At 56.0% G+C, this 11,537-nt stretch overlaps 5 protein-coding genes across 5 annotated transcripts; 3 read left to right on the top strand and 2 right to left on the bottom strand.

Moving 5' to 3' along the window:
- Nucleotides 1–1,496: 1,496 nt before the first annotated feature.
- J7T54_007840 (Neutrophil cytosol factor-like protein) lies at nt 1,497–3,352 on the top strand (the record flags this gene model as incomplete). Its single annotated transcript, XM_051502409.1, has 6 exons — nt 1,497–1,511; nt 1,572–1,721; nt 1,775–2,110; nt 2,160–2,321; nt 2,380–3,267; nt 3,332–3,352. 6 exons carry the CDS (start codon nt 1,497–1,499, stop codon nt 3,350–3,352), a joined length of 1,572 nt encoding a protein of 523 aa, XP_051365603.1.
- A 332-nt stretch (nt 3,353–3,684) lies between these two features.
- On the bottom strand, nt 3,685–5,563 carry J7T54_007839 (glutamyl-tRNA synthetase; the record flags this gene model as incomplete). Its single annotated transcript, XM_051502408.1, has 5 exons — nt 3,685–4,374; nt 4,434–5,084; nt 5,134–5,244; nt 5,301–5,404; nt 5,503–5,563. 5 exons carry the CDS (start codon nt 5,561–5,563, stop codon nt 3,685–3,687), a joined length of 1,617 nt encoding a protein of 538 aa, XP_051365602.1.
- Nucleotides 5,564–6,208: 645 nt separating this feature from the next.
- Nucleotides 6,209–7,614, top strand: J7T54_007838 (DnaJ protein-like protein; the record flags this gene model as incomplete). Its single annotated transcript, XM_051502407.1, has 3 exons — nt 6,209–6,248; nt 6,309–7,465; nt 7,522–7,614. 3 exons carry the CDS (start codon nt 6,209–6,211, stop codon nt 7,612–7,614), a joined length of 1,290 nt encoding a protein of 429 aa, XP_051365601.1.
- A 394-nt stretch (nt 7,615–8,008) lies between these two features.
- On the top strand, nt 8,009–8,806 carry J7T54_007837 (Vacuolar-sorting protein-like protein; the record flags this gene model as incomplete). The annotated part of the gene is made up of 1 exon (XM_051502406.1): nt 8,009–8,806. One exon carries the CDS (start codon nt 8,009–8,011, stop codon nt 8,804–8,806), a length of 798 nt encoding a protein of 265 aa, XP_051365600.1.
- A 294-nt stretch (nt 8,807–9,100) lies between these two features.
- Nucleotides 9,101–9,971, bottom strand: J7T54_007836 (PXMP2/4 family protein-like protein; the record flags this gene model as incomplete). The annotated part of the gene is made up of 2 exons (XM_051510925.1): nt 9,101–9,451; nt 9,519–9,971. The coding sequence occupies 2 exons, from the start codon at nt 9,969–9,971 to the stop codon at nt 9,101–9,103; spliced, it is 804 nt and encodes a 267-aa protein (XP_051365599.1).
- Between the last annotated feature and the right edge of the window lie 1,566 nt (nt 9,972–11,537).

Here is an 11,537-nt window from a genome sequence, read left to right as displayed (position 1 = left end):
GCGAGTTCTTTTCCCCAAGTGACACCTCTTTGCAGCGGTGGCTTCATTGCTTAATCTTGCTCGAGGTGACAATATCTGCGTACGCCACCCTTCTGACCCCTGTCCAGAACCCTAGGCGTGGTGTGGTGGTCACTGTCACTCACAGGGCAGTCGAGGCGTCTCCACGACGACTGACCTCAGTGACCTGCATATGCAACAACCAGTGTCTCAACTGATCATGCACAGGAGCCGCTCAATCACTCACCTTTGGCCTCGAGACCGCTGCAAATACGGGTTCCATTGATTGTCTTGTTGTCCCACGATGACGACAGCATCCGGGCACAGCACGATTCACATGGATACTAGCCGGCTCGGAGTGCAGGACGTGGTATCCTGAGCATCTCCCGGCTGCACCGTTGCGTTTGCCGTAGCGTTTGACCTTGAGCCACGCGAAACTAATTGATCGTGAACCCGACTGAGACTGGTAGCTACAAGTATCAATCCGTACTCAAGATCGGCCACACCTCCTTTCAGGAGCTTCTAGTCCATTCCGGGGATGTTGAAACCCCCTGCAACACAGCTACCGGACAAGTGTTTGGGATAGTCAGAGAGCTTGCCGTGAGCCCTGGTGAGATCCAAGCTCCCGCTTGCCATGGATTCGCATCAGATCGATGCCGTGTCTGTGACAGTTGATTGATATACCAACTCGCCCGTTTCTAGCCTCCTCCTGGGACTGCTTTCCTGCTGCTCGAGTAGAGCTGGTTTCTCTCTCAGCGTCCCTCCTTTCTGCTAATCACCGACACTGGCTGTCATCCACTCGCTTACTGGTTCACTCACGATATAGCTGCACACGACAAGCTAATTACGCTCACTTGGCTTCGATAGTCTGTGTGTGATTCCGTCCCGTCCCCGTCCCCGTTCCCGTTCCCTGCGCGCCACGCGCGGTGAGGCTGCCGTCTTCACCACTCTGTTGCTCTGCTGCACCAAAAATAGCCAGGGCCGTCAACAACCGATTCGATCACCGACACCAGCACAGGAGAGCACGATCACAACCAGAGAGGCCAGGACCGAGGCGAAGCATCTGGCGTCGAGCTCGGAAGTGATTCATTCTCGAACGATTCATCATTCTCGACTGGAGCTCAGCTTGCGCGAGTGACTGACAACGTGCTTGACTCGAGTGACCAACCATTCCGTCGGTCCACTGACCAAGCTTCTGGAGCCGCCGGCCGATCCAGTCCAGGTAGCGCCAAGTCCCCCAAGATCCATCGAGCGCTACCCGCCACTCGAACCAATTGACCACGCTGAAGCGGGGGACATTCACTCAGCCATCCCGGTCAACATTTCCTTAAGGACCACAAGCGCCCAAGTCCCCGGGAATCGTACCTACTCCTGCATATACTCTGCGCTGCGAGAAAGGAAAACTCTGCTGTCCTTGCTATTCAACAAGACGTCCATTCGAGCGCTGTCCGTCGCGTCCAGTCGCTGGTCCTTGTTGCACTGCGCACGCGGGAGCAACCATGTCTTTGAAGCAGGTCAGTGACAGTCCCGAGGGACCCTCGCATGCTCGATCAAGGGGCTCACCATGAGTATAGGAAATCGAGACGTGGGTTGCCGCCCTTGCGCGGTACGACAACAATGAATTCGACGACGCCCTGAACGAGTTCGACAAGATTGGCGACACAAGCAAGATCCTCTTCAACATGGGCGTGATCCACGCTACTCTCGGCGAGCATGAGAAGGCCGTAAGTGAAACCGTGCCAATTGACTCTGTCGCAGTGTTTAACGTGGGCTCCAGGTGGAATGCTACCAGAGGGCTGTCCGGTTAGATCAATACCTCGCCGTGGCCTACTTCCAACAGGGCGTGTCGAATTTCCTGCTCGGCGACTTTGAGGAGGCATTGGCCAACTTCAACGACACGCTCCTCTACCTTCGCGGCAACACGATGATTGACTATGCGCAGCTCGGCCTCCTCTTCAAGCTCTACTCGTGCGAAGTGCTCTTCAATCGCGGCCTGTGCTACATCTATTTGCAGCAAAAGGAGCCAGGCATGCAAGACCTGACGTATGCGGTGAAAGAAAAGGTGGTGGAGGATCACAACGTGATTGATGAGGCGATCCAGGACGAGGCAGATGTAAGTTGGCAGACGCAGCTCATGTTCCATCGACTGACGCCAGACAAAGGGATACACAGTCTTCTCGATACCCGTCGGCGTCGTATACCGACCGAACGAGGCCAAGGTTCGCAACCTCAAAACCAAAGACTACCTCGGCAAAGCCCGTCTCGTGGCGGCATCGGATCGCACCAATGCTTTCACCGGCTTCGCTGGCTCCGAGATCAAGAATGTGAGCGACAGATCCATGCCCATAGAGCGCCCGTGTCATCCACCACTAACACAGCCAGTCCGCACGCGCTGAATCACGGGACGACCGCCCGCCCGACAACATCTCCTTCGCCGCCTCGAATCTCGTCAGGCCCGGCCTGCAATCGCGCCGACAACAGTCGGAGCCTCCTGGCAATCGTAATATGTTCCCGCCAACACCACCTCCCGAGGCTGAAGCCCGCTTACCCTCCCGAGGCGCCTCCGTCCGCAACGGCACCAAGCCGCAGCTCGCCAAGCTCAACATTGCCCCCGTCTCGTCCAAGGGGTACGAGAAGGCCGCGTCTCCGCCAGACGCCCGGCCACCCCCGTCGTCGTCCTCGCGCGCCCCGGCGCGGAACATGTCACAGCGCGGTCAAGCACCCGCAGCGCAGCAGTGGAAACAGACGCAGGCTAATATTGCCGAGGAGCAATACCCGGGCGAGGTATACGACATGTACCGGCCTCCCCAGGGCCCCTCCCGCCGGGGCAGCAATCGACAGCCGTCCGCGCCACCGTCTCGGTACACAAACGACGATGACCCGGCCTCGGATTACGACGACGCCTCGGTCAATGAAGATGACTTTGAAATGCTCCCCGTTCGAAGGGCGGCAACGGGTGCGTCGTCGACCACATCCTCCAGCACGCGCTCTCGTCGTGGTCCCGACGTGAAGAAGATTCGAGTCAAAGCGCATGCCGCAGACGACGTGCGGTACATCATGGTCGGCATCGCCGTGGAGTACCCCGACTTTCTCGACCGAGTGCGTGACAAGTTTGGACTCGAGGGACGACGGTTCAAGATCAAGATTAAGGACGAGGACATGCCCGATGGTGATATGATCACCATGGGCGACCAAGATGATCTGGACATGGCCATGTCGAGTGCGAGATCCCACGCCAGGAAGGCGAGGCAGGAAATAGGAAAGCTGGACGTGAGTGAAATGGCGGTCCCCCTTTATTTGTGACTGTCGTTGCTAACAATGTGTGTTTCCGCAGATTTGGATCTTTGAAATGTAGACAGTCAGAAAAGAAGGACAGACGGATATACCCATTAAGCGACCGAACGAAACCCCCCTTTTGTTTTCCTCCCTCACACATCGCATCACGAGCATCTTTTACGACGTTATGGACTCGCATATCTTATCACATCTGGAGTTTTGGGTAATCAGCATGGGGACGGACAGACGGATGGTGTCGTGAGCACCATTCAAATATAGATAGGGAGCTACTCAGGGACTGCAAGGGCCCTTGAAAAGTATAATTTGCGCTCACCACGCGTTCTTCTTACAGTGATGTTAACATATGTATGTACAAGGTGATACAGTTGCCGTCTGTCGTATCACGCAGAGCTACATCCCGCCCATAGTGTCCCGCACAGACTTGACACGATGCAACCACTCATGCCTCCCCAACGCCTGGAACAGCTCCTCGGATGAATGGCTTGCTCTGTCTGGATTGCCCGTCGCCAGCGTCCTCTGCTCCTTGTAAGCGGTGAATTTGGCACCATCCCCATCCATAATCTCGGCAACAGCCTTGCTGACGGTGCTGCTGGGTGTCGCTGCCTTTGGCGTCAAAGGGTCAACCCAAAACTCTGGTTGTTGGCAGACTTTCTCAATGGCGCTGAGAAGCGCCTCAGGTACTGGGTGAGCGGCCAGACTCTCTGTGAGCAGGGCCACGGGCGGTCGCCAGAAGTAGTGAGGGTGGTCGAGCACCAACCTCTGCGCATCTCCCCTGTTCTTCAGTCGGGAATGGAGAGTTCGGAGGAGGTGGCTGATGACCTTGGCGTCGTCTTGCGCCAGGAAATGGGTTCGCTCTTTGGGGCCGTCCCAAGCGCGACCAGCGCGCTCCGCAAATGAGGGAAGGGAGTTGCTGTCGAGTGACTGTACAGCTTTGAGAATGGGGATCTGAATATTCTGAAGAAAAATTTGCTGCTCCTCGGGTGTCGGGTTGGGAAGGATGCTGTAGAAATAACTAGAGTCAAAGTTGATCAGGCGCTCCTGGTTGATCTTAATCCCGCCCTTTGTGAATTTATAGGAGAGCTAAATGAGCGAGTCAGCTGAATCGATGAAACGAACACTTGCTGCGTGGTACTACTTACGTCGGATGCCAAAGCAGCAATGGTCCGTGGGATAGGGCCGCCTTGTGACTTTCGGGACGAACCTAGTGACGCGAGCCACGTCTGGAAGGCCATGGGCGCGAAAAAATTGTCCTTGTACGAGGTTATGCTCGCACTGGCGTTCCTCTTGCTGAGCTTGCTCCCGTCATCGTTGATCAACAGGCCCAGGTGTGCAAATGTCGGTGGTTTCCAGCCAAAGGCCTTATAGAGCGCGAGGTGTTTAGGCGTAGAGATCAGCCATTCCTCGCCTCGGATGACATGCGTGATACTCATGAGATGGTCATCCACCACGTTGGCGAGGTGATACGTTGGATAGCCGTCTGTTTTGAAGATGACGAAATCTTCCTCCTTTTCCTTCTTCTGGAACGACCCGTAGACAGCGTCCTTGAAGCCGAGGATTCCGAATGCGTCGCCCTTGAAGCGGACAACATGTGGCTCTTGGGCTGCGGCGCGCTGATCGGACTCACGAGGTGTGAGTGAGCGGCATGTTCCTGGATAGACCGTTGCCATGCCGGTCTCGTGGGCTTCGCGTTTCTGTCGTTCCAGATCCTCGGATGAACAGAAGCAGCGGTAGGCATGGCCGTTGGCGATGAGTTCGTCGACATGCTTCTTGTAAATGCCGAGACGCTCCGACTGGGACAATGTCAGTGAAGCTGCCTCAAGCGGCATGGGTTGGACCTACCTGTCGGTATGGGCCGTGAGGCCCCCCAACGTCAGGGCCTTCTGTCCAGACAAGACCCAGCCACCTCAGGTCCTGAATCATCTGCTTTTCTGCATCCTTGTTCAATCGGCGCTACAGTTTGTCAGGCTAATGGCTCATGTATGGAAGTCTTCGATATGAAAACCAACCTGATCGGTGTCCTCGACGCGGAGGATAAAGGCTCCCTCTGAGGATGCGAGGGCTACAAGGTTGTTGAATAGAGCAGTTCGCACAGAGCCCAGGTGAAGTTGACCTGTTGGCGAAGGAGCAAACCGAGCCCGTATTGGTTGGTCCGTCTTCTGGCCCAGTATCCTTGGAGGGCGTTTTACCTGTCTCGACAGATCTTGAAACCTCGACAGTGCAGGCGTCGTAGCCTCAGCCACCAAATTGCCATGGCGATGTGTGTCGTCATGATTTGAGACGGCCTTTACTTCGCCTGTGAGAGTCTGTCTTTGTTGACTAGGGGGACAAGCCAGTCTTGGCGAAATGTGAAGTGAGCGGCGGTTGTAAGGCAATGGGCGACAACATTGAGGGCACCGGAGCCTTCTCACGAGCCTGGAAGCCTGAAACGTGGTTGCCATGCCCTCTCGTAGCTTCTCGAGCCAAAACAGGCCCACGATCTAGGAACAGGTTCTCCAGATATGGCGTCAAGACCAAACAACCGAATGGGAGGGTCGATGAAGCTGCTCCAACGCGACGCGATTCACTAACTTATCGATAAGCTTTTTGAGGATTCTTTATCTTATCTTATCTTGACTTTGAAGATGGACAACCGGTGAATGCGATGGTCGCAACTACCAGATGGAATAAGCCAACGGAAAAGCGCATGATCACGAATATCAGTAGGAGAACATTGGACTCATGTAAACAACCTATCATCTTGTCACTATCATTCGACAGACGCCCAGGAAAACTTGTCAAAGTGTTGTGGTTCGTAGCTGACTACCCCACTAATACCGATCCTCGCCTGCGCCGAAATTCTTTTCTACCATCCTTACCTGTCGGAAACTTGACCTTGCTCATTTTTCCTACGCTTTCATTCTCCTGGACGTTCACAATGGAGGGCGCAGGATTCGCAGAAGAGGTCGACCTCTACGGTAAGGGAGCATTTTGTTCATGGGTCTAGCCGGTCGAGACGCTGACAACAGTGGCTGCAGAGCTTCTCTCCATCGAAAAGACGGCCTCGGGCGACGAGATAAAGAAGGCATACCGCAAGGCGGCCTTGAAGTACCATCCCGACAAGGTTCCCGAAGAGCAACGCGCCGAGTCGGAAATCAAGTTCAAGGAGGTCACGCAAGCCTACGACATCCTCGGCGACGATGACAAACGCCACCTCTACGACACCCACGGCATGGCCGCCTTTGACAAGTCCCGCGGCGGGCCCGGCGCAGGCGGCGAGGAGGTGGACCTGAACGATATCCTGTCGCAAATGTTCGGCTTCAACATGGGTGCTGGCGGCCCTGGTGGCATGCCCGGTGGCGGTGGTCCTAGGAGGCCACGCAAGGGGCCCAACGAGGAGCAGGAGTACAAGGTCACGCTCGAGGAGCTCTATCGGGGCAAGACGGTCAAGTTCGCTGCCAACAAGCAGATTCTGTGCGGATCTTGCAAGGGCTCTGGAGGCCGGGAGAAGGCCAAGTCGGCGACCTGCGATCGTTGCAAGGGCCAGGGCATGCAGGATGCGATCCGCCAGATCGGCCCCGGCATGATGCGCCGAGAGACCGTCCTCTGCGACCACTGCGCGGGATCGGGCCAGGTCTACAAGGAGAAGGACAGGTGCAAAAAGTGCAAGGGCAAGCGCACGGTGCAGGAGAAGAAGGCGCTCGAGATCTACATTCCACGCGGCTCGATGCACGGCGAGCGCATTGTGCTCGAGGGCGAGGCTGACCAGAACCCGGATCAGATCCCGGGAGACATCATCTTCACCTTGGTGGAGGAACCACACGATGACTTCACCCGCCTCGGCTACGACTTGTCGGCGGAGCTCAAGATTACCCTCGGCGAGGCGCTCGGCGGGTTCTCACGAACAGTGCTGAAGCATCTCGATGGCCGTGGTATCGCGCTGGAGCGCCCGAGAGGGTCCATCTTGAGGCCAGGTGACTGCCTCAAGATCGAAGGCGAAGGTATGCCCATGAAGAAGGGCGATGCCAAGGGTGACCTGTATCTCCTTGTGGACATTGAGTTCCCCGAGGACGGCTGGCTCAAGGAGGACAAGGAGTACGACTCGTTACAGAAGATGCTGCCGCCGCCAAATCCCCCCATAGAGGCAAAAGAGGTGGATGAGGTGGAGTACGAGGAAGACGCAGACATTGAGCAGGTGAGACACGCCCTGGAGCTGATAAGTAGGCTGAGAGCGACCGCTGACCGTTGTAGATGGGGGCCAACTCAGGCGACCCGCGCTTTGCGACCGAGTGGGAGGACGAGGATGACATGGATGATGGTCAGGCGCAATGCCAGACACAGTAGCTTGCTGGGGATACATAGCAGCGCGAAGGATAACGACGTGACGACGGCTGGTGAAATCTTGATAGACAGCATAGGGGCTGTTGGTGCGCATGGATATCACCGCTCAACAAGGTGGCCCTCTGCGATAGCGCATGCCGGCGCTTGGCGCAAACTTAACGAAATAAAATATTATTTTCAGCAAGAACATTTGATCAAAAAATTTCGTCGTATTTACCCATGAATACAATATCCGCGCTGTAGATGTAGACCTCGCTGTTGAGAGCACACGGTGATCAATGCCAATCAACCCCACCATCGTCATCAGCATTCCCTCACTCACCACCACATCATGCTGTCCTCTTCCATCGAACATTGGACATACCACAGGACGCCTCAACTCGGGTGAAGATAGACCATGTCACGCAAGGGCGTCGGAATCGGGGCGTTCGACCGCTCGCGGCTCACCTCTCGCCAATTCGCCTCGCACGGCTCCTCCCTGCGCGCCTCCAACACCGAAGCCCTCACCACGCAACTCACTGTCTTCCGATCCCTCCTCCAGCAGTTTGCCCAGACACACGCCAAGGACATCCGCTCCGACCCTGCCTTCCGAGCACAGTTTGCGCGCATGTGCACGGCGATCGGCGTCGACCCGCTTGCCTCGTCATCCTCGTCATCCTCCTCCGGGGCCGGTGGTGGATTGTGGGCGCAGCTGCTGGGCGGCAGTGTCAACGACTTTTACTTTGAACTGGCGGTGCGCGTTGTGGAGGTCTGCAGTCGGACAAGGGGGGAGAATGGCGGCCTGATAGGGTTGAAGGAACTCACGGAGAGGGTATCACAGGGGAGAATGGAGGGCAGCACCGAGATCTCGCCCGACGACGTGAAGAGGGCGGTCGAGACGCTCAAGCCCCTCGGTGGGAGCTATGCGGTCATCAGCGTCGGGCACAAGGAGTATGTGAGGAGTGTCCCAAGAGAGCTCAGCAACGACCAGGCCTCGGTGGTGGAAGCGGCGCAGGTGCTGGGATACGTCAGTGTCAGCATGTTGCGGGACAATCTTGGCTGGGAAAAGGCTCGATGTCAAACAGTGATAGACGACCTCATGTCGGAAGGCATGCTGTGGGTGGACAAACAGACCAGAGGCGAGTGGGAGTACTGGAGCCCGACTTCGATGGTGGACACGGAGGGCGTGATGGAGCCTGCCCTAGACGGAGGATAGGTGACGTTAACATGATTAAAAAAGCAAGTATATATCCAATCGGTCGGAACGACACAGCACCCTAAATATCGACCGCGCCGCATACATAAAACATAACGTGACGTTCAGGTGGAAGTTTGTACAAAGAGCCTCTCAACATCATCAACAGCAACCTTCTCTGTCGTACTCGACACCACTCGCTATCAGAGTCCTTTTCTTCATCGACCACATCCTTTGTATGTCCTCGACACGAGTTCCAGGTCCCAGTCCTCCACAAACTCACACACATCCTCACCCCACCAAGACTCCGGGAGCCTAGTAGGGTGGGTTGGGGCCCATTCCACCGTTGTACTCATCGGAGCGGCCCATGCCGCTGTTGCGGTTGTCACCAAAGTGCTTCTTGCGGAGGGCTGCGAGGCGCTTCTTCTTGGTGACGGTGTTGATGTAGGTACCGATAATGAACGACACAATGTTGAAAAAGGGGACCCAGAGCTGGTCGGGCAGGAACTTCTGCGCAAAGGCAAGGCAGATGGGCGAGGTAATCCACGAGACGCGCATCACCTTCCAGAAGCCGACCTTGACGGTGGCGCGCACCTGGTGGTACGTCCTGGCGCCAGCAATCAGGGCCATGGCGACCAGATAGATGCTGTTTTGGATCGGCGCAATCTGAGGGGGAGCACAGAGTCAGTCCAAGCGGCCCACGAAGAGACAAGAAATAGAAGAGTGAACCTACAATCAAGTTGCTGACTACGATCTGCATGATCTTGGCCTTGAGGCTGGTGCGTCCGCGGAAGGTCAGCTGGAGCAGCCAGATGAGAAAGTGGCCCAGAGGCGCGCTGATGAGCGCACCGTAGGCCGCCATCTTGGGCACGCGCGAGGTGAAGTAGTTGCCGTGCTTGTTGCGGTCCTTGGCCAAGAAGGACGCAATCAGCTCCTGCGCACCGGCCAGGGTGCCGGCCGTCAGCATTTTGGTCCGCAGCGGGTTCTCCTCAATCTGCTTGATGTACGCCGCGAGATAGCCCTTTACGCCCGCCATCTCCTTGCCGCCGGTCAAAGCAGTGCCGATCGCAGCAGCGACGGGGTGCTTGCCGCTGGTGCCCGGCAGGTGACCGCCCTCGGCTCCCGACATGACATTCTGCGCGGCCTTGACCGTCTCCTCCGTCGTTTTCTCGAACTTGACCGACATGGTCGCTGGCTGTTTCGTTGTCGTCGCGCGGTCTCAGCTGCGGGCAGGATAGGCGGTCTGAAGCAGGTGTGTTAGTGGCACAATTACATCCACTGCAACGGGTGAGAGATGGCAAGCAGTCCCATGGTATCGACCAATGGGTTCGTGGGTCTAGAGAGGCCAATGCCAGCCCAAGGCAGTTTCACCCTCTTGCTCGCATTGCGTGTATTGTTGTCCGCGATTGGGCCGCCATTTTCGCCTGGTGATTTCGGGTGACGACAGAGGGGCTACTCACATGAGTCGACCGTATAATCGTCCGTTCCAGGTCGTGAAAATCGCCGTTGCGCTGTGACAAAGGGCCGCTGGGGGGGGTTGGTGACGATGATGTCTGACACTGGAATGGAGGGACCAAGACCTGGGTCTGGGTGGATGGGGATGGGCTTGGGACCAGACGTGACGAGGCGGGTCGGACTCCATGTCGCGACTGGAGTCCTGGACTCAGGCCTAGGCCAGGAAAGGTGCTGCACACTGTTTGATTGGCTGCCGGCTCAGGACAGGCCGAGGTACGATGGGTCTTTGTTTTCCCAGCAACCGCCAGCCACGGTACCGACGCCACACGCGCGCATGGCCTTTATTGACATCCACGACAAGTTCTCCGTACTACCCCTGTGGCGTCCTTAAGGACTCCTAGGTTTCCAAGATGAAGGTTTTGTGCCCTCTCACAATCATATCAAATTGCATCCATTCAGAGGTCGGTATTTAACTGTTACATTCGATCAAGTCTTTGAGCCATTGCAAACGAGATCTCTCAACCCTCTACGCAACGCTGTCCGAAAGTGCTGATGGATGCTTCCACAGAGCCTCATTGACCGTACCCGTGTACGGTGATAAAAGCCAATGGTAATGCCAATTAATTCGATTAAGCTTTGACGAACGTGAGCTTTCTTTACTGCAGTCCGCTCGTTCTTCATCATCATCGCCGGTGCTTCCATCGGGCATGAACCTGTTCATAAGTTTATGACACAGCCTACTGAACTCATAAGTCCTCGCTATGAATGGGCTGTTGAAGTGATGGGAAGTTGACTACGGCGAGGAATCAAGTTAGAGAACCTGAAAAACCTTAGTGTTCGCCTATATCTAAGTTCTACGACGGGAGTCTTCATCGTCGCTGTCTACCATGGTGGAAGGTCAGATGAAATTCGCCATCTTAAGTATCAGAGCCCACGGCACTTCCTCCTCACATCTACTTCAGACTTTTGTAGGCCGACTAGTCTCAGATTCTATCGTTTCACTCTCATTGCTACCACTACTTGGAATCTCACACCTTCAAGCCAGAACCAGTTCCTATCGAATAACACACCGGACTTGTTTCTGTCTCGCATCCCTCGCTCAGCTTGCTTGTCACTCCCTCTTCTGTGACCAGCTGCGCAGAACTCTCAATCAATGAAGGGGCTCTCGGCGAATTGGACGCACTAATTGTACGTGCTCTGTGGGCGCACTATTCACCTGGGCCATGCCAAACCCGACACATGCCTCTCCAGGCATACCCTCGCGGCCGAGACATAAGCCGCAATGCACACATATCAC

The sequence above is a fragment of the Emericellopsis cladophorae genome (genome assembly GCF_022114955.1).
Source record: "Emericellopsis cladophorae strain MUM 19.33 chromosome Unknown NODE_3_length_1261782_cov_116_963312, whole genome shotgun sequence".
Classification (NCBI taxonomy): Eukaryota; Fungi; Ascomycota; class Sordariomycetes; order Hypocreales; family Bionectriaceae; genus Emericellopsis; species Emericellopsis cladophorae.
Note: the sequence above shows the minus strand (reverse complement) of the source record. Positions and strands in the feature narration are given on the sequence as shown.